Here is a 23,445-nt window from a genome sequence, read left to right on the forward strand (position 1 = left end):
AAAGGGGACACATACCCCGAATTGGTGAAAGAATTCTACCAACACCTTGTGGCCACCAAACGGGGTGACAAAGTAGAAATTACCACCAAGGTCCGTGGCAAGGAAATTGTGCTTTCCGAAGGCCGGTTGGCCAAGCTCTTGAAATTGACCACCACGGGTGTGTCCAACTATGACCGAAAGGGGTGGATTGATAACCAAACTACGGGATACAAAGACTATCTCGGGTACTTACTCGGGAAAGAGGACGGGTTCACCTCGGCCACTCGACCAAATCGAAAGTGGCTATCGGCGGAGCAAAAGATATTGGTTATGATTACAACCGATAGCCTCTTGCCCACCAATAACAAGAGCAAGGATGTGGGGAGCTTGGAGTGCACCTTTGCGTATCTCCTAAAACATAAGATCAAGTTCAACCTGCCGGCACTCATGCTAAAACACATAGAGTTCTGCAAAACAAACAACCGGCTTAGCCTACCCTACGGGATGATCCTAAGTTGGATCATGGAGAAAAAGGGGGTGGACCTAAGCCACACCGAGGTCAAAACCGCCAACGGCATGGTTTTTAATGCCCAAAACCTCCGCCGCAACGACATCTACTACACCGAGGGAGGACACTATCTCACCCTCGAAGAAATTTGCCAAAAACCCGAGGAGGAACGTAGGGAATTGGTTGATCGATTGGACATCTCCAACAAAAAGCTCAAGCGAGCCATGCAAGATTGCGGAGGTACGGAGGGAAATGAGGGACAAGAGGAGGAAGACGGGCCTAACCCGTCAGCGCACCCACAGCCAGGAGAGAACCCGAGGGGACAAAACGAGGGTTCGGTCAACGAACGCATACTCGCTCAGCTCGACCGGCAGAATCAAATCATGGAAGAAGGGTTCTCATCCTTGATTCGCACCACACGCGCACTCGATCAAAGGGTAGCAGCGATTGAGGCCGCCTTGGGCACTCGCGGTGCATCCAGTTCCAGCGCAGGAAACCGAGGTACAACCGAAAAATTCTCTATCACAACACCATCAAAAGTTCAGCCTACCCCAAGCCAAGACAAACGTAAGGCCGCAACCATAATCAGGAGGCCGAGCTGCGAGGTGTCTAGGGGTGAAAGGATGAACCATAACACCGGGCTTCGGGGACGAAGCCCCTTGTAAGGGGGGGAGAGTGTAACACCCCGTGTTACGGCCCCTAAAACCATTTAATTAATTAATCAATAGCCCAAGAGAAAGAATAAATCATAATGATTAATTAGGGAAAAAGGCCCACCATAGTCCATGGGCCTTCATATATAAACCCAACCCCTAAACCCAATCCTTAGTACCAAAAGGAATAGAATTAGCAAGCCTATAATATTAGTTCCTAATTAGGACTCCTAAATATATAAATAGGGGACTTAGGAGGCACCTAGAACTTCCCACAAAAATAACGCCCCACCACCCCAAAAGAGCTCCAAGAATCCCCTTAGGAGAAATCAAGAAAGCAAGGAAGCTTAAAGAAAGATCCTTCATAGCCAAGGAATTAATTAAGGCTAAGAGGTAACCCATGTCTCAACAAAACCTATTTTCATAGTTATGATTCCCCCTTAGGGTTTCCCCATATTATTGTGTATTAATGATTGGTGATGATTATTATTAATGATTGATATAATGATTCCATGAGGAATCTTGATAATCTTGATGTTGGGAGATTCTTTGTAATTATGGTGTTCTTGATGCTTACATGGGGATCTTGATGATTAATTGGAATTCTTGATGATTATGTGATGTTCTTGATAATTGTGTGTTGTTCTTGATGCTTATGCGTTATTCTTACCGAATCTTGTAATTAGAAGACGAACTGTATTCTTGTTGATATAACAGCGATTAGAACCCTAGGTTGTATCGTATGATATTATTCTTGGTTTATCGGGTGGGGAAATCGCATGTTGGGTGTTGATTATGTTTAGAAAAGCATGATAGGTTATGTGCCGTTCGTTTCTCGTATTTGATCCGTTAATTATCTACGTGCTGTCGTTAATTGCGTTGTAAAGTGTCTAAGCATGGTTTCGGGTTCCACAACGGTTCCCGGGGCGAAATTATGTGATAAGAGTCAGTGGGGGGTAGGTGGGGGGGTGGGGACCCGCCACCTACCCACGGCCGGAAATAGTATATCCGGCAGCGGGCGGGCAGCTGCCCGCCGGCGACCCGCTGCCCGGAACAGTATGTCCGGCGGGCAGCCGGCGGGTGGCCCCCACCCACCGGCTACCCGCTGGAAATTCCCCCAACCCGGGACCCCGGCTTCCCCGTTTGATGTTCCCCGTTCCCCGTGGTGTCCCAACGGACTCCGTTTATCGTGCCTATGTCTAGTTTGATGTTTCGGGTACCGTTCGTAGGTTTATGAGTCTATTATATTGCATGCTAGTTGAATTGGTATCCCGTTGACCTAGGTGGAGGAAGTATGAACCCCTTAGGACTATTCTTAGTAAGTGATGGATCACGCATAGGTTTTGTTATACGTTTTCTCCCCCTTCCTAATGTGTAATGTGGGTTGCATGTGCTTGCTATGTGTTATGTGTGTGTTACCCCAATTCGGTTGCGATCGGATTGGTTATCCTGAGCTGCGGTTCAGAAGCTGGCTGCGGTCAGATTGATACTCTTGGGCTGCGGTCCACCGTTTGGTTGCGATCAAACATTTCTATACGAGCTGCGGTTCGTCCTTTTTCCTGGCTGCGGTCAGATGACATTCTCTTGGGATGCGGTCCACTGTTTGGTTGCGATCAAACACTATGATGAGCTGCGGTTCATCGGTCGGTTGCGATCGACCCCTCCGTGTTGCGATACGGGGCAGGGTGCTGCGGGGCCGTGTCAGAGCTACATGCGCTGACCCTCATGTATGGGCATGCGATTGGTCCTGTGGCGCCAACAAAGTGTGCTATGTGTTGTGATATGGATGAGTGGTGATCATGAGTGTCTTGGGGGATGTGACTATGGGATTTATGTTGGGGATTGTTTATGTTGGGTTGTGGCTATTGTTTATGCTTTGCCTTATCTGCCTTATCTGTTGTGAACTGCATATGTTTGTTATAACTGTTGCTCGTGTCTGGCCTTATCTGTCGAGTCATCCCCGGTTTTAAAAGCTAGAGTTCGTAGGATATATCTTCATGCTCAAAATGGTTTTTGTATATCTATATATATCTCTATATGTATTGTATTTCAACGCGTTGGAGTGGGTTACCAGCATCTCTCGCTGAACAGATATATTTGGCTTTCAGGCACAGAGGACTAGAGCACTGGAGCGCGCTAGAACTGGAGCGTAGAAGTAGAGTAGTTTCCCTTTCGGCCTGCGTGCCATATTATGTTTCGTGTTTCAATGGATATTAGTTAGACAGCCTGTGCACCTGGGTTCTCTATCCCAGGTGTGGCATAGCACCCCGTACACTTATGATATACTTTGGGATGTAATGAGATATTACCTTTATTATATAAGCTTAAAATGTCTTGAAAATCGGGGGTGTTACAATACCCCTCCCTGCCCCCGCCCCGTCCCCGAATAATAAAAAAAAATATAAATTATATATATATATATATATATATATATATATATATATATATATATATATATATATATATATATATATATATATTATTGATTATACATACTGTGTAATATAGATTTAAGCAGAAATCATTATTGTGTACTGTACTACTGTCTATGTATATTGAATTATTAATTTAAGCATAAAGAATATACTTACATATTGTTATTGTGTATATATTTGAATATATTATATATTATTTCAATCTTTTTTTTTTTTTTTTTTTTTTAAATTGTACTAATTTAACACTTTGACTACGGGTTGACTGGGGATGGGGATTCTCCGTCCCCGCCAAATTCCCCGCGGGGATGGGAACGGGGAATTTTTTCAGATCCCCGCCGGGGATGGGGACGGGGATGGGGATGGGGTCTGGGTAGCGGGGACGGGGACGAAGAGTATACTCCCCGCCCCCGCCCCCGCCCCGCCCCGCCCCGCCCCGCCCCGTTGCCATCCCTACATATCATGCAACCCATGTACAAGTCTGGAAGATCATAATTTATTTGAAGAAGTTAAGCGGGATTATAGCTTAACACAATTATGATGCGGATAAGTCATTAAAAACCATGCTAGAGGAGTTGGATGATATGTGTGTAAGCTATGCCAAATGGTTCTAAGTTCAAATCTCAATTTAAGTATTTTTACCTTACTTGGGAGACTAAGGAGCACCGTATGGGAGACTAGCTAACTTGGAGACTAACCCCAAGAGGGAGACTAGCTAGCTTGGGAGACTAACCCAAGAAGGAGACTAGCTAGCTTGGGAGACTAACCCAAGAAGGAGACTAGCTAGCTTGGGAGACTAACCAAGATGGAGACTAGCTAGCTTGGGAGACTAACCTCAAGAAGGAGACTAACCAAGTTGGAGACTAGATGGAGTCAAGAAGGAGACTAACCAAGTTGGAGACTAGATGGAGACTAAGTAAAAAGGAGACTAACCAAGATGAATGCACAAGTCTAACCCATGCACCAGATGAAGAAACACACCAAGTAAGGTGGACCAAGCACAAATTCGAAACAGAGCATCTCATAAAAACACAAACTATGAAGTTTTTACAGAGGTTCCAATATATCACTGTACATGGATTTTCAAGGAGAAAATAACGGATATATTTTCATCTGAACATCAATCTTTTTACGATGGATCCGGAGACGCTCGAAGGAGGCTGATTCACAGAGATATTGCTTCATACTCAAGCAAGAATCAGCAGATGAATTATTTGATCAACTTGATATGTCAGAACATTAATGAAGGACAAGAAATGTCAAGCTTGCCGGGCCGAACTTAATCAAATTTTGGAGGCTAAAAAATTCAAGACACGGCAACGGGAAAAATATTCAAATCATCTGACAAAAGGCGAAAAGACTTCTACCTAATATTTCAGATCAAGTTGACAATTTTATTTTGATCAACTACATACGAAGATGGACGATCGAGATCGAAAGTTGATCAACGGGCAAATAGCTTTCATTGGCTATAAATTGCCTAAGCAGACTTGCAGACAAACACGAATTCCACACTTGAACCCCGATTGAGGGATTTTCAAATTGAGTACGGCTAAGACATACAAGCAAGAGATACAAGCAATATTTCTAATTAGCCGAAAAGGGGGAAACAGAGCTTCATAGAATTATATTCAAGTCTGAGGGAGAGGGAAATATTTTATTCCTTTGTAATATTCTCTACTGAGTGTAGAAAGAGGGCGGAGTAACTAGAGAGAGTGAAAAACCCTGGTTGAGTGTATCTTTGTGCATAGCACTCGTTGTAAAGGGCAGAGTAACAAGAGGAGCTTGTGAAAACCCTGTGAGAGCGTAGCTTTGTGCGTAATTCTCATGGTGTAAGAGTACAGCTTGGTGCGAAGTACTCGGGAAGGCGGTGTAACAAGAGGAGCTTGCGAAAAACCTTGTAGGAGTGTAGCTCTATGCGAAGCACTTGGAGAAGTGTCGGTGGACACTTATTCACTATTGTATCTGGGTGATCAAAGAATAGTGAATTTCCTCCTTGAAGTGAAAGGAGAAGAGTGGAGTAGGAGAATTACACCATCTTCGAACCACTATAAAGTATAAATCTCTCTCTCTCTCTCTCTCTCTCTCTCTCTCTCTCTCTCTCTCTCTCTCTATTTACTTACTGCTCATATATTTCGTGCATGCTTATTCTAACTGCGAACTAACCCGATTACGATTTATCGCATATTTTTATCTATCTGGGTTTAATAGTTCCCACGTTTGCATGCAAGCCAATCTTTACGTACATCATCTTTGAACCATATCAAGTGTTTCTAACGTGTTGCATGTTTAGAATCTCTCTTTGAGCACCGCACTAATTAAGCATAACACTTTACTGCTACCTATTCCGCTGCACACTCTAAGTTGTTTATCTTGTTGATGCTTGTTAATTAGAGTTGAAATTACCAAAGTGTTATTTGCCTTGTGTGTTTTTGAAGAAAGTTTTAAAAATTTAGAGAAGTCTATTCACCCCCCCCCCCCCCCCTCTCTAGACTTCTCGCCACCCTTTCGGGACCAAGAATAAGTGATTTAGTTAGTTATGTAATTTAGGATATTCAGTTTGACTTTAAGTGAATATTCTTGTATTCAACATATACACACCATCTAGTATTCAGTAGAGAAGTGGTAGATATACACACTAACAACGTTTTTCTGTAGGTCTATCATTCCAGAGGTAGTTTGTGATATCAACTATGACAAGAGAATATTAAGATAATCCTAAAAATTTCGGTGCCACGAGGTCAGACTTCTCGCGATTAACCACTTCATAGATACTAGATAGTTAACAAAAACAATAAAATTTTCTTGTCTATACTATATATAAAAACAAAATCATGAACTTTTATCTTCCCGCCTAATTCCTAAAAAATCTCTCTTTCTGATAAAAATATATTGTTCTCTATTTTACTATTCGTACTATAATTCTAGGTTAAAATTTCTATTCTAATATTATAAAATAGTGTAATACAATTCCTATTCTAATCTATACTATATATAAAAACAAAATCTTGAACTTTAACTTTCCGCCCAATTCCTAAATTAAAAAATCTCTCTTTCTAATAAAATATATTATTTTCTACTTTTATAATCGTACTATAAATCTAGGTTTAAATTCATATTCTAATATTATAAAATAGTGTAATACAATTCATATTCTAATCTATAATTCTATATTCTATACTATATATAAAAACAAAATCATGAACTTTAACTTCGCGCCCAATTCCTAAAAAATCTCTCTTTCTAATAAAATATACTGTTTTCTACTTTCATATTCGTACTATAATTGTAGGTTAAAATTTCCATTCTAATATTATAAAATAGTGGAAATAAGGTTCAAATTGGCCACTAAATGTAAACTGAAAATGAAATTAGACCACTGAATGAGAAAAAGTGCAATTAGGCCACAGAACACTAAAAAATGTGCAATTAGGCCATTGAACACTTCAAATGTATGCAATTTCACCGAATAACAGGTTACCATCAATTTTAGCGGGTTACTTGCTTACGTGGCAGCTGAGTTGGCATTTTTTACTAAATTTTAAAAAAATAGAAAAAAATTAAATTTAAAAAAAAAAACGACCGGGTGGCCGTCGGCCACCACTTCCCCTCTCCTTCGTCTCCGCCGGAGACGAAGGAAGAGGGGTGGGGGAGTGGGGGAAGGGGTTGGCCGGTGGCCACCCGGTCGTTTTTTTTTATTTATTATTAAAATTTATTTAAAAATTATTAAAAAATGTCAACTCACCTGCCACGTAAATAGGTAACCTGCTAAAATTGATGGTAATCATCTATCAGGTGAAATTTCATACATTTGCAGTGTTCAGTGGCCTAATTGCACTTTTTTTTTTGTTCAGTGGCCTAATTACATTTTCAGGTTACGTTCAGTGGCCAATTTGAACTTTATTCCTAAAATAGTATAATACAATTCCTATTATAATATATTCTATATATAAAAATAAAATCCTGAAATTTAACTTCCCGCCTAATTCCTAAAAAATCTATCTTTTTAATAAAAATAGAAATAATAATTATTCTTTATAATAATAATAATAATAATAATAATAATAATAATAATAATAATAATAATAATAATAATAATAATAATAATAATAATAATAATAATAATAATAATCCAAACAACACTACATACAAAATAAAATTAACATAAAAAAAAATAAGGATAAGAAGAATAAGACAAAGGGCTACCCTTTGTAAATGATGTGAGATCATTTTTATCCCACATCGAAAATGTTAGGAAATATGAGCTCTTCAGGTCCTCTATATAAGGGGAGCAATGTTCCTTTTACAAACATAATTGCTTGCGCATTTATGTGGGCAAGTATTAATAAGCCAAAAAACTCTTATTTAATAAGTCTAAGCTTAATGACTTTTTATTTTAATTTTTTTTAAAAAATTATTTTTTTTATTAGGGCGGTTTGGGAAAGATTAACCCAAAATGTCTATGTATTGTTTTTTTTTTTTTTACCAGTTTGGCGTAAAATTGGTGAGTTTTTAAAATAGCGACAAATTTGTCAATAATCAAACAAGGCCATTATCTAATAATTATTGTGCAATTTAACAAATTAATTGTATAGATATAAAAGTTCGTTTGGAAAGTAAGAAAATAATTTCTGGAAAATGAGTTATTTTTCAGAAAATATTTTTCTTTTTAATTTTTAAATGCACAGCAGAAAATTGTCTTAAAGAAAATTTATATTATTATTGTTATTATTATGTAATAATGTAATAATAAAATAAAATTACAATAATAATAATATTAATATTAATAATATAATAATAATCAAAACAAAACTATATACAAAATAAAATTAAAATAATAAATAAAAAAAAGGAACCACGAGCTCCCCTTTGTTTAGAAAATGTTTAGAAAGATGAGCTTTGAGCAATGCTCCTCTTCCAAACATAAGTGTTTGCCCATCAATGTCGACAAGTATTGAGAAGCCAAAAGACTCTTATTTAAAAAGTTTTATCGTAATGACTTCTTATTTTAGTTTTTTTTTTTTTTTTTTAAGAAAAACATTTTATAGACAATGATAAATACTAAATAATGATAAATAAAATCTTCAAAGTTATAGCAATGCATGTGTACATCTAGACCATTAGCTATTAATTTGAGCAATTATTTGCACCAATTCAAGCAATGACAACATAAAATACATAAACGATCCAAACCATATCTTTAATTGCACTATATAATATTTGATGTTCTAATTTAAATAGTTATATATCTATCCAAATATTCTTAATATATTACAACAAATCCATTCCGTGCATCGCACGGGTGCAAATATTAGTTTAATGTTATAAAGTAGTAATAGTTTTAATGGGTTAAAGTAGCATAGTCTCATTGTTTCTTAAATGGGTCATACTTGTGTGTAGCCGTCTCATGAATATTTGTCAGTGAGACATGACAGGTCGGATTAGGTCAATATGCAAATGTAATACTTATACTAGCAAATGTAATATTAAATTAGGAAGAAAATGTTTGTTACTTATAAGAGAAAATGTAATACTTTTAAGGACAAATGTAATACTTTTATATTTTGATGTAAAAGTATTAATTTTTTTTTTTTATCAAAAGCATTATATTTTCCCTTATATGTTAATGTTGCACTTATAAAGGAAAATGTAATACTTTTGATGAAAAATGTAATACTTTAAATCAAAATGTAAAAGTATTATATTTTTCTTCAAAAGTAATATATTTTTATATGTAATAAATATTTTATTCCTGATTTAATATTACATTTATTAATATAGACGATATTATATTTCATCTTAACTCTGTTCTATTTCACAAATAAAAATTCGTGAGACCGTCTCACACAAATTTTTACCCTCTTAAATAAGCAACTTTAAAAACGACTGTCTTGTCTTCAAACTGAATAACCGATACAATTATGGCATAAAGTAATTAAATAAATAAATCAGCCCGCAATAAGACATTAAGACCGCAACTTAAAATCTTTGTTGGAGGTTCTTGGATCGGAGTAGCACGTGCTTGTGAATCAACTAAGTAAATTTGTCTTTGTTGGAGATTATTTTTTGTTATGGATGGTTAAAAGTTAAAACCTGCCGGCCAGCTAGAATTTCTTCATTAAAAAAGTCCCAGAACAGCACAAAAAGAAAGACATTTCAGCAATTCCTAGAGTACTTAAATACCTTAATTGGCATGGCATGTGATTATGTACTCAAACTTCTATTTTGTTAGATCAAATGCTTACTATTACTATACATAAAAAGCATAATCTCACTAGTCATCAATTAATAGACTTGACTCTTCATCAGTCTCCGCCCAACAATTCTCCCTCCCGACCTCCCTCTAGCCACCAATTGATGGACTTAGCTCCTTATCAACCTCCACCAAACAATTGTCCCTCTCAGAACCTGCCATGCCAGATTTTGCTTGAACCCTTGACCTTGCTTTGATAGGATTAAATGTTTAACACTACGCTAAAAGTTATAGCTAGTAGCAAAAGCACAACATTATTCCCTTATATAAACTGTTATCACATTTTCAAAATTGTTCTCGATTTGACTCTCCACCAACCTCCGCCCGACAATCCCTAACCACCAATTGATGGACTTGACCCTTTTACCAGCCTCCGCCCAACATATCTATATAAAGCAAACATTGAATGTCTAGTTTCCATTGAAGGATGAAAAACATGAGATCCGTAGCAGGAGCCCTTCTTGTTCTTCTCATACTTCTCATTTCTACTCATTCCTTCGAGTCTAAACCTCAGTTGTCTGGAGAGAAGGCAGTTCTTACCATAAACAGCTTCGAAAAGGGCGGAAGTGGGGGCGGTCCATCTGAGTGTGATGGCCACTACCACTCCGATGACACCTTAATCGTCGCACTTTCCACCAGATGGTACGACCACGGCCACCGCTGCCATAACTATATCACCATAAACGGGAACGGGCGGAGCGTGGAAGCTATGGTTGTGGATGAGTGTGACTCCAACCGGGGATGTGCTAATAACATAGTTGACGCCTCAAAAGCAGTGTGGGAGGCCTTAGGTGTGCCAAAACGACAGTGGGGCGAGCTCAAAGTAACCTGGTCAGATGACTAGCTTAATTGAGCCATTTCCCATCTGTCAGAACTGCGTTTCCTTTCCTTTCAAATAATTATGTAATATAATGTTGTTGCGGAAGCTTGAAATACGTGTTGCCATGCATGCACTTTATAATTTCCAATAACCTGAGGAAATCTCTACAAGTAGGAGTAGTATTCCTCTATTACGGATCTTGATTATGTATGTACATGTTAATTGTTGAAATATATCTTGTTTTTGGTGTGTAATTATATCTATCCTAGCATAGATGTACGGTGTACCCTACTCTTCAGTACTTGTGATGTGTTTTATTGGATATTTTTAAGTAGACACACGAATTATGCAGAATCGAATAATCAAGGAATTGAGAATTATATAAAATAGAAGTTAAATAATATCCGGAAATATAAAAATGATAAATTAGGCTATCCTCAATTTCGGAGGGATGGATTATATTAACTCGGGGGTCCGAATTAATTAACAGGATTAAATCAACGAATTATGATAAGTACGGATTAAACGAATAAAGATGAATATGAATGTAATAAAGGGACGAAATATGTACGAATATAAGTCACGAGGACAAATATTATTTTTTATTATTATTATTATAAGGAAGCGGGATACCCTACATATACACACTACTTGCCTCAACCGAGGTTTGAATCCATCACCTCCCACCTAGGGGAGCAACCCGATATCAGTGGACTACAAGCCACTTGGTTAAACAAGTAGGGGGCTAATATTGTTTTAATTGTGTATAAAGTGCTATTACAAAGATAAGAATTCTGTAATAATAACAAGACAAAGTATTGGATTAGGACATATTGTGTAATAACTAGTATTTCTTATGCGTGATGTGCAAAAAATAGGTGCCCAATATTAATATTTTATATTAAAATTTTAAATTTATTTGAATTTTAGATATTAAAATTATTGTAAATAATAATAATAATAATAATAATAATAATAATAATAATAATAATAATAATAATAATAATAATAATAATAATAATAATAATAATAATAATAATTGATGGGGTGTGAACCCCGTGGGCTCGGGCCCAAGAAGAAAAGAGATCAAACCCAGAAGAAGAAGAGAAGCCCAAGAAGAAAATGGAGCAAGCCCAAGAATAGATATGGGCCAAACCAAGGGGTCGGCTCGACCCGGAGGTCGGCAAGGGTAGAAGGTCGTCCTAAACTAGCCGTTATTCCTACATTATCACCCATGAAACCTATTTACTACCCTATTATTACCCCACTTATTACCACTAGTTAATTACCTAATTATTATTATTATTATTATCCATAACCCCCACATAAACTCCTACTTACTACCCAAATTAAGTCATCATAAAGCCTACTAATTACCCCCCAACGGACACTTTTGGATGAACTAGCTATAAGAAGGAGAAGAAGAGCACAAGGAGGGAGAGGTCATTCATTCATCCACATATGGGAGGACTCTCCCAAGCACTATTCCAACACACTAGAAGACCACCTACTATTCTTTCCCCCATAGAGAATACTCCGTCACTCTCCCAAAAGAGAAAGTACTCTTCCACAAACACTCTCTCACTTTCACAACAAGAAGGCTACCAAGAAGACTCCATTCCACCAAGAAGCATACTCCATCTTTCGGTACCAAAGATAGCTTTACTCCTACAGAATATTTCTATATACAAAATAGCCATACAACATGTACAAAGACACCTACAAAATACATAGTGAATTTAGGCTTGGAACCGCCCAAAAAGGCCCGTGGTTTTCACCTTTCGGTTTCCACGTAAAAATCATCGAGTCATATTTCTTCTATTTTAGTAGCCTTATTATGAAAGGTGAATCCACCAACCAAGGTTGTGTTGGACCTCTCCGGGCCCAAAAACCCTAAAACCAACACTGGCGCCGTCTGTGGGGACGTGACAAAAGGTCGCGTTTACCTCTTTGTCTGAGCAATTTCGGAGAGCGCCCGGTGGAAAGGATTCACTACGGACGGAAGATTGAGAAGGTTCACAGAGAACAGTGGACCAAGAAGAGAACTAGATGAGATTCAAGCAAGGAAGACTGCATGTCTAGGTCTACAAGAGGTAACCATTATTATATAAAAAGGTTAGATTAGATGTTTGAAATTAAGGTACGTACTCAATAGTTATTGGCAAGAGAAGGGTCAGTCCATCACACTGAGGGACTCGGCCGGGGAATCAAGAAGTCGGGACGCCGAATAAATGGTTCCCCCACCACGACCTTAACGGTGGACACCGTGGTCACAGTTGCTTTCTCTGTTTTTCTCTCGATTATGTGAAAGGCTTTGTTATATTAAAACATATAAGCAGCATAATTCCAACATGGTTGGTAGAGGAGTTCGACTGTATATATTCTAATCAAATACCTCCGGTTCCAAAGAATGAAAATTCCAAATTGATATTAAAGGTCGTGTGCTCCTTCCATTACCACAAGAAAAGCAGCATGCCGACTCAATGCAAATCAAGTTATTGCATATTAATCTTGTGCGTCTGGGAAGCTGGCAAAGTGTGCTTTTTGCCATATTAAGCTAAAAGTCACGCCCCAAAGTAGATGTCAAAAAGCAAGTATAGAAGGTGCATATCTACAGTACATAGAAAAAAAAAAGAAAAAAAAAAGAAAAAAAAAATATATATATATAGAAGCAAAGGAAATTTCGCATACGAAAATAAAGACAGACACTAACACTCGACGAGCCACTGGCAAGCATAAATCACACCGCATCCAGTAGGCACGTGGAAAAGTAAAAGCCAAGACGTAAAAGGAGAAAGGCAAGACGTACCGCCACCCTTTGGTAGTCGAAGCAACCACTATGTCGGTTCCATCCAAGAACGTCCGCCAGTTAGTTCTTCATCGTGATCGAGGTTCAAAGTCATGAAGCTGTTGCATAATGAAGATATTTTATGGCTAATAATACTGATGCATTACTTCTGTCACAACCCTGAGATTAAAAACCAAATACACAGATGCAGAGATAGAGAAAAGAAGAAGAAACAGATAGAGGTAGAGAAGAGAAGAAGAAATAGGTAAAGAAGAGAAGAAGAAAGATGTCTAGAGGGAAGGAAAGGAAATTAGATTCCTGATTTCAATTCAACAAAAGCATAAGAAAATAAAATGACAAGAAACACAATATATAAAGGACTATAGCTAGCTAATACTGCCAAGAGAATTTGACTCCACTACTCTCAGATTTTGTCAGTTTCAACAGCTGCCTCACCCACGATCAAGCGACATCGTTTAGCTTCATCCACCAACTGCTAAGCTTCGCACGTCGTCGTTTCAATTAGTAGCAACGGTCACTAACCCTGTGCTCATACGACGCCGTTCCCTAACTTGCTGACGTCATGAGGATTGCTAACTGCTCGGGATGTTACAGTACCTTCCCCTTTAAAGATCCTTGTCCTCAAGGATCATGTATGTAGATACTGAACTTTTTAAGGACAATTGAGCATCATTCTCCCATGTAGCAGCTAGCTTCTTATGTTCCAGTGTGATTTGAAAATAGCCAACCATGAGTGTATTCCTCTGATTTGCTGCCCAGCCCAGCTTCTACACAGCAACAACCACCATCTGCAACTCAGTCTGCATTCAGCTGCTGCATCTACCAAGATCTCTGGTCTGTAGAACCTGCAATTCTTCTTTCTTATTACAAACTACATAGAGTGTCATCTTCCATGGAAGGATCCACTCTATGGCAACATCAAAACTCCACTTTAAAAGTTTCATTTTGTTGCTGCACTCAAGGCTTCATTCACAGGCCTTCCCATTCCGTAGCTCTGCAGATCGGACTCCCCAGATGTAGATCACATTCCATTCCACTTTCTTTTCCATTCACTTCCGCTCAGATGTCAATAGATCATAGGTCCACGAAGTTAGGTGAACCCTCCTTATGCCTCCAAGGATAAAAATGGGGCGCTGGTTAGTGACATGGTGAGAATCATCCCATGTAGCAACTTCTTTGGTTCAAGCTCAACCAGCTCTTTTAGCAATTTCAGTCCGAGATGAAGAGTTAATAGTCTCCAGTTTTCTTCCTGATGAGGGAGGCATAAATGAGTGCATTCTTAACTGAATACAAAGCATGAGCAGTGTATGGAAGATAGCAAAATTGATTTATTTTCTGGATATCAATCACCAAGTGCCAATTTCTCCCATTTGTGAAATGTCCATGTCCAGTACTCATTACCCATAAAAAGTGGACACAGAACAAGGCTATGCAATAATTTGTGCATCAATAATAAAGCGACTCTGGGAATCCCATATGCAAGGCAAGACAGCAACCCAATCTGAATGTTTCCCTTCATTTGCAATGAAAACCTTAAAAGCTAAAATTGCAGGGTGCCCTGTCCTTAGTCCCATCACAAAATTAAGGCTCAAATGAACTCCCTCCCCAACAACTGATTCCCACACAGTGATGAATCTGCTAAAACTATTAATAGCCATTTCACTCTGTGCCTTAAACCCTTCAATTGCCACTTGTTTTGGACTAACTAAATCATCAACACAAGAATTCCCCTTTGCAGGAGCCTTTCCCCTTGTTAGTTGCTTATTACTATCATTTTTATGTTGTTGTGGTTTGAATAGTACTCAGCAAAATTCCACCTGGATCAAAAGGAAATTGCAAGGCATCTGTTAGGATCCAAAGTCCTCCCAAGCTAAACAACATACCATCATAAGGATGCAATCCAATTAAGTGTTTGAATGTGGATACAAAAACTAAAGATCGCAGTAACTCCTTCGTAATATGCTTGAAATTATCTCCATTCAGTCTCAAGAACTCTGGGAAGTGGATTATTGTAGGAGACGGAGAAAAATACCCCCTGCCATCAAGATGGAAACTGCCTAGAGTTTTGTTATCTATTACAAATTCTTCCTCACCTTGAAAGACAATAGTTACCATGCTTGCTTGGCCATCAAGAGTTGTGGATAATACTCTTGATTTTAGTGTAAGCAGTGTTGTATTTCTATGAATGATCCTTGCCCTGTCACTACCAAGAGTTTCCAAACCAATGGTTAATGGGGTGACATCCAGTAGGACAATATGGCCTACATTTCCCACCAAAACTCCATTCTGAAGTGTAGCTTGGAGAGCAAAAGCTTCATCAGGATTATCAAACAATCTTGACCCCAAATTAGTAGAAGGCAGACAACCCCTTTCGGTAGTCATGTACAGAATCTCATAGGGGGCATATCTAACATCACATTGCACACTAGGGTGACTTTGAGCATTCAAGGAAAACCCAACTCTAATCCTTCCTGGCTCAAAATTAACATTACTGTCGACCCCTTTAGATTCACCATTCTTTCCTAGAGGATTTAAAGCTCCAAATCCAAATGAAGAACACTCAATCAATGCAAGCCATTCCTTTCGTTTCAAAAACAACTCATCGGACACAATTGAGATATGTAAGTCTTTCATTATTCCATCAGACAACTCATAAGACACCACTAACTTCTCCGTTTGTTCATCAGAATTATTTAAGCCATCATCTTCGTCCTTATCACTTTCATCATCTATCCTATTAACATGGGCTGATACTTCATTTTTTGCAGTAAATTCAACATCAATTCCTTCATTGACATCACTAAGTTCCTCCAAATTATCATGAGCTGGTAGACTATCATCACGCATGCCATTATCAACTAAGCAAGGAGTAGCATTTTCATTTACCTCAATCACTCGGTCTGAGTTCCCAAATTCTTCAGCGTCGACGGAATCGGAATCGGAGCCGTGCACTGGTTCATGAGCATTCCAGCAGATGCACGTCTCAGCCACATCCAGACCGCCGCCCTTGGCTTTCTCCATTAGATCCGGCAACATCTCAGCTTCTGAGTTCAGCCTCTCCCCTTCCGATTCACTGGCGAGGTCCTCAATTTCTTCAGTTGCTGGAATCGACGGAGTTGAATTGACGCCTCTGCCATGAGCTGAAGAAGGAACATAAGCAGGAATGATATACCCGTGGTGTGACCTTAACTCCTTGAAAATCTCAATTTTCCATGCCTCCATTAATTCCTTAAAATCCTGAATGGAATCCTTCATCTTTGCCGACTAGTTATCAGGCTATTGTCTTGTTCAAAAACCCTAACCCCAAGTCTGCTCACCCGGTCCTCTACCGTAGATGGAGCTCCCAAGATGGGCTCTGATACCAAATGTCACAACCCTGAGATTAAAAACCAAATACACAGAAGCAGAGATAGAGAAAAGAAGAAGAAACAGATAGAGGTAGAGAAGAGAAGAAGAAATAGGTAAAGAAGAGAAGAAGAAAGAGGTCTAGAGGGAAGGAAAGGAAATTAGATTCCTGATTTCAATTCAACAAAAGCATAAGAAAATAAAATGACAAGAAACACAATATATAAAGGACTATAGCTAACTAATACTGCCAAGAGAATTTGCCTCCACTACTCTCAGATTTTGTCAGTTTCAACAGCTACCTCACCCACGATCAAGCGACATCGTTTAGCTTCATCCACCAACTGCTAAGCTTCGCACGTCGTCGTTTCAATTAGTAGCAACGGTCACTAACCCTGTGCTCATACGACGTCTTTCCCTAACTTGCTGATGTCATGAGGATTGCTAACTGCTCGGGATGTTACAACTTCCTTGTAAATCAAGATCATTACCTTGCCATGCGGAAGTATATTTAGCACCAAGCACGCAGTCGGTAAAATAAAAGAAAAAATATAAAATAATAAATAAATAAAAATTTCAACAGTCAGCAAGGAAGCAGTCGGCGGCGACCGTGAACCATTTTTGACTCGGGCTCGGACGAAACTCGTCCACGATCCATCATCAGGCGGCCTTGTGACTTCCGGCGAGTTGCACCTGTGGTGCAATAAACGATCCTACGACTCGGTCTGAAAGTTGAAGCAGGTCTCAGAAGGTGAAACAAGCTGAAGAGAAGCCAGCTTTGCCTTCCCAGTTTTCTATGATTTAGCGGAAGCTTCACATGGGGTCGTCCTCGTTGGTAAATAAACGGTCGGCCGCGAACCTTTTAACCGTCGGCGGAAATCGCCAGGACGAGAGCTCGAGTGAATCGTTGGTTGGTCACAAGGAGATTCCATATTGCGGGACCTTTTGCTTGCGCCCAATGAACAGAAGCAGCGAGGCAATCGGCCGATGAACAGAAATAGCAAGGCATTCGGCCAGTATGGTCAGCGGCAGTGGGAGGTTAGTCTCCGCGACGACGATGCAACTCTGACTCCGTGTCGTTGGTCATCCGAGTTCGCCGTCGCCGGCTTATCGCTTTGGCTGATTTCCTAAGAAAACGAGTCGTAAGAAACAACCATGATAGCTGCAAACCGCCAAGCCTGGAGATCAAGCGTAAATAAACTCAAGCACTTGGCAATAGTGGTGTTGGCAAGTGTATGGTTGGTTGTGCAGTCGGCATCAATGGTGTTTAAACTACAAAGCCAACGAGCAAACAGAGCAGTCAGCAAGCTAGCGGTCGGCTGAGGAAAGCTTTGATTGCCCTTCCAGTATACCCTTCTCTCCATAAATGATGACACATGCACGAACATGCGTAAACAGAGCCAGGTAGTCAGCCATTCACGGCGCAGAGTGATCGGCACAAAGCATGTGTCCTCGCTCTTGGAAATCCATTCAGAGTAAAGGCTAATGGGTCTTCATTTTTACGTACTTAAATGCACGTCCCCGTTGCTGAGAAACTTGATCGAGACTGCATTAATGGAATGAAAGTGGGAATTAAGAAACATACTAACGACTGAGGAAAGCGGGGAGTCTGCATAGTTAAGATAGTCGATAAAAATGAAAAAGGAGAAGAAGCGCAAAATAGTGATGGTTCCGACTACTCCGACCAACGGCGAAAATCACGACAGTAGCTATTGTTACATCGACAGAAGTTCACCGAGTTCTTTGTTGGATACGCAATCCGCTGAGTCCGCCGACTCACAACGTGGGGACGAGCAGCGGTTGACCATCATGTGGCCGAGATGAAGTTCGAGGTTGGTAAGGACACTCTACGGGGTGAGTGATCGACCTGGTGGGCGTTCAAGCAGTGGGCTCTAATGTGTCGCACGAAATAGCAGAGTGTGATGACTGGGAGACTCCAAGCTACCATCAGAAAAGAGGAAGAGAGAAACAGAGGCCTCAAATCCTGTTCGTCCTCACCGATTTTGGGCTCGACGACGTACTCACAACTCGGTTGACTTTACCGGTGGCTCCCACAAGAAGATTAAATCAGATAAAAAGCCAGAAGATGAAATGTATGGTTAAAATCTGGATCTGTACGTAGCCCTCATATGTCATACTTCACTAAGGGATTTTTGCATTAGGAATGCAGTAAAGCCAAAATCCATCGACCACAGTCGCACGAGCAACACCCATTGTCTCTGCTTCTTGAATCTGCGGACCATAACTCGGCGCCCTGTCTCAGTCTCCGACTCCAAAATTGACATTCAAAGCTGTGTGTAAGTTGACCCAAAACTTATAAAAGGAGAATTCATGCACGCGTAGCCTAATTGTCAGCAGAAAGAGACGCTTGAATTGCGATACGTGGTGCAATAATTGATAGGAAAAACAACTGGTTGGGAAGCCCCAGGTCGACACCGCCCACGTTATACAGCAGCGATTAAACAAATCATCTCCAAGAGGGCCGGCGGCTTTCCACGCTCCATCGTAGGTGATCATTGAACGCTACGTGGAAACGGCGGAGGAGTTCAGAGGTCGCTGGTCTAACGCCTTGATGGTGTTGTTAATTCCATTGCCCGACTGCAAGTGAAAATGGACTCCGGTTGCCCATGCAAGGGTCCAACAGGAGATGATCACCGACTCCTTCTCCTCCATCATATATCTACGCATTTAAACACATATCATCGTCGAGCCTTGAAGGAGTCGGTCACCATGAACCCCTCTGCATCGAATGTCCGTCAGAGTGGGAGGAGTCGGTTACATCATCAGAGTCGGCAATCATAGGGTCGATTGCGGGGGCCGAGTGATTAAATTCAAAGTCAGCTGGGAAGCAATCGGCACTGTAAGAACCAAGCTAAATCAAAACTACGTAAAAGATGGGATTGAAGGTTGGAGTTTTAATATGGAAGAACCAACTCGAGGAGAGCTTCCCAGTTAACATAGCAAAACAGCAAAAGGCCATCCAAGCCAAGAAAGGGCCAGATTTTAGGCTGTGCAAGCTGGGCTACAGCACAGGGCCCCCTATTTTAGAGGGGCCCCAAATTTTAAAGGTTCAATATTTAATTTTTACCTAGCTAGTTTATAAATAAAAATTAAAAGTTTTCAATTAAACTAAAAAGGTTTCATGAAGAGATGGTAATATTATGTATTTATTGTATTTTAACTTGGAGGTTAATGGTTCGAAACTTGCATGTATTGGTTTTAAAAATTTTTAATCCACGTTGCGCCAACTTCTTTCACTTTGTGTACCTGTATCACGACTTGATCAGACTCGTGACACGGAGTCGGCATCGATGGCGACAAAGCTCCCAACGGGCAGGGAAGCGCTCGACGAAAAACACTCGGCGAAGAAAAGGGTTGACATTCGAGTAAGTGCTCATGGTGACCTGCGTATTTCCTGCCCGATTCACACCATTATTCTCTGGCACGTTTTTGCACATGGGTAGGCTTTGCATAAATGGCTTTATATTTAAAAACGGGGGATATACACTAGTACAAAATTGAGCAAAGAAATATGACCTTAAGCTACCCTTCTTTAAATAAGGGTAGTGTATTGTTTAAAAAAAAAGAGGGCGGTGGCATAATTGTAAATAAATGAACAAGAAACCGCCACCCTTTTGAAAAAAAGGTAGCGGTTTTTAAAAAATAAAAGTACGGATATACTTTCCGCTACCCTTTATCATAGAAAGGGCAACGGATAGTTATATTAATAAAAAAATAAAAAATAAAAAAATAAAAATAAATCAAATAAAACCCTCAATCTAGATCTCGCTCTCAGACCTCTCCAGTCTCCTCAACACCACTCACCACAGACCTCCGCGTTGCCCTCACCAAACCTCCGCCGTCGCCCTCACCACACCTCCGACGTCGCCCTCACCACACCTCCGGCGTCGACACCACCTCCCTCATCCTCCCATGACGCCGTTGACACCGTCTCTCTCACCACGACTCCCTCAGCCTCGATCAAACGCCGCCGCCGCCGACACCAAGCTAAGGACTCCAACGCCTCTCTCATCAGCCACCAACGACGCCGCTGCCACCATCTCCACCGCCACATTTCTCTTCAGCGCCGCCGCGGCTACTTCTGCGAGTTCTACCGCCGCCAGATCTGTGCAGGTATTTTTATTTTATTTTTTGTTAAAATTATAATTTTTTTATAATTATCATTGTAATAAATATTATATTTGTTAATTTTTACTCCGTATAATTTTTATTTTGAATTTTTTAAAAAAATCCAATCATTGTAATCCAATTTAACCCTGCGTTTTTCTTGCAGAATAGTACTTGGCAATGGAAGTATAAGGAGAACTCCGGTGAATATATATTATTAGGCGCATGAAAAGGAGGAGAAAGATGGTTCTTCCCAGAATATTCTGATGATACCAACTATTTCTGATGTTAGCACGGTGGAGGAATGGAGGTCCGTCGCCAAAGACATTGTAGGGCGAGATGGGGCAGCTGGTTACAGGGTTACCATTGTAGATTGGACAGGTTTGGGATACTCTGATAGGCCTAAGCTGGATTACAATGCTGATGTTATGGAGAAATTTTTGGTTGACTTCATCAATGCACCTGATGGTCCTGTAAGCAACTCAGGTGAGTAAAAATGGTTTTTTTTTTTTTTTTTTGGTGCTTATGGATTTCCTGAATTTACTCATAGATGATTGGAATTGGAATTGGGAATGGAAGAAAGAGTTTTACTTAGTAGATGATTGAGGTTGTAGTTGTTATTGTTTAATCTCATAGTACTGATGATGAGAACTGAATTAAATTGTGTTGAATGAACTATGATAACAATTGTACGGACAGGGGAAATATACCAGAGGAATTATAGGACTGGGATTGGGAGTCATAAAGTGACTCAAACCTAATACTAGTCCTAATACTGATTATTTGATGAGTCCTGGCATTCTTTTGATTATGTTCATGCTCCATAATTTCACTTTTTACTCAGCATTGTTTCTTGTTTTGTGAGGAATATATTGCACTGGTGAGTTTAATTTATTCTCTTGCTGTCAGAACAAGCAATTTCCTGATCATAATTTTCCCTCATTTTGTTTTACAGAGAGATTCATTGTAGTCCATCTAGTATTATTTTACCTTATTTTGTATTCAGATGGATAGAGAGTGAGGGGAAAGAAATGGGATAAAAGGAAATAAATAGAAAATGCAGTGTTTGGATGAGAAAGTGGAAAATGAGAAGGGGAGAGAGAGGTGTATTGAGAGGGAAGAATTTTCACGTGGAGTGTGTTGATAAAGGAATGAATATTTGATAGGATATGGAATTCTTTCTCCTTATAATGTTTTACTGACATTTTCACTCATCCAAACAAGAGAAACTTAAAAATTTTCCATTTCATTTTCTCCCCAATCCTTTCTACCCACATAAAGTCTAAAGAGTTTGTATGAACCATGTTTATTTTATGGGAGTTATATAATGTATGGTATTGATTTTACATATCTGCATATCCACTTCCTGAGTCCTTTAGAGTTTTGACAATGGCTTAGGCCTGCACACCATTCTGCTTCTGATTCCTTTCTTGAATATTATAAGGGAATCCACTGATTAATAGTATGTGGCCTTGACCATTTAAGCAGATTGAGTTTTTTTTTTTTTTTTTTTTTCAAAACTTTAAGCAGATTGAGTTTGTTATTCACAGTAGCATGAAAGTAAATGACTCTTTTTCACTTTAATCTTTCAATGATAATAAGTTGTGGTGGTGAAGGTTACTAGTTCCCCTGTTCGTGTAGATCTGCAAAATTTTGGGATTGAATGGTATCGATCTCTTCTCCCCATCAGATGTTGTTGAAAAAAGAAATTTTCAGAAAGTTTGCATTTGCATAACGGCACTATCAAAGAAAGCCAGATCAAAACATTTAAAGGTAAGACAAATAATGTAGGTGCAAATTTTTATGGAGTTTTATTTTGTTCAATAGACTTTCTTGATCAGTTCTTTCTTAGGTCATTATGCAAATGCTTTCTCCTTTCAGCTTCAATCGCAAATTTACTGATAATAGATCATTACCTTGATAGGTTCCAGACTTTGATGTGGTAACATACACTATTGCCATGCCAAAAGATATGGTGGGGGGCATTAGAAGGAGCATGTGGTAACATACACTATAGCCATGCCAAAAGATATGGTGGGGGCATTAGAAGAAGCTTGGAGACATCACAATGTAACTTTTCAAGTTCATCTAGTTATTAGCTCATATAAATATCAAAGACAGAAAGTTAGGCAGGTATACTCATCAAGGATTAACGCCATAGCCATCAGCATGTATGAGCTTGTGTATTGATAATATTGTATTTATAATATAGTTTGTTGATAATATTGTGTTTTGATGGTTTGTTGATAATATTGTGTTTTGATGGTTTGTTGATAATATTGTGTTGATGGTTAATATTATGTTGATAGGTAGTGTATGAATTCCGTATAGGATTTTTTTAAAAATTAGGAAATTTAAATATAATAATTTTTTTTTAATTAAAAAAAAAAAAGAATCCGCTACCCTTCTGTTTAGAGAAGGGTAGCGAATGCTTAACTTTCCGCTACCCTTTTTAAAGGGTAGCGGAAAGCTCAGGGTTTTCAGCGACCCTAGTATCCGCTACCCTTGTACAAAGGTA

At 39.3% G+C, this 23,445-nt stretch overlaps 1 protein-coding gene across 1 annotated transcript; it reads left to right on the plus strand.

Moving 5' to 3' along the window:
- Positions 1-10,250: 10,250 nt before the first annotated feature.
- On the plus strand, positions 10,251-10,723 carry LOC109171622 (putative ripening-related protein 7). Its single transcript, XM_019320677.1, has one exon. It carries the CDS (start codon positions 10,253-10,255, stop codon positions 10,667-10,669), a length of 417 nt encoding a protein of 138 aa, XP_019176222.1. The 5' UTR covers positions 10,251-10,252; the 3' UTR covers positions 10,670-10,723.
- Positions 10,724-23,445: the final 12,722 nt, after the last annotated feature.

This window comes from Ipomoea nil, unplaced genomic scaffold (assembly GCF_001879475.1).
Source record: "Ipomoea nil cultivar Tokyo-kokei standard unplaced genomic scaffold, Asagao_1.1 scaffold0322, whole genome shotgun sequence".
Lineage (NCBI taxonomy): Eukaryota > Viridiplantae > Streptophyta > Magnoliopsida > Solanales > Convolvulaceae > Ipomoea > Ipomoea nil.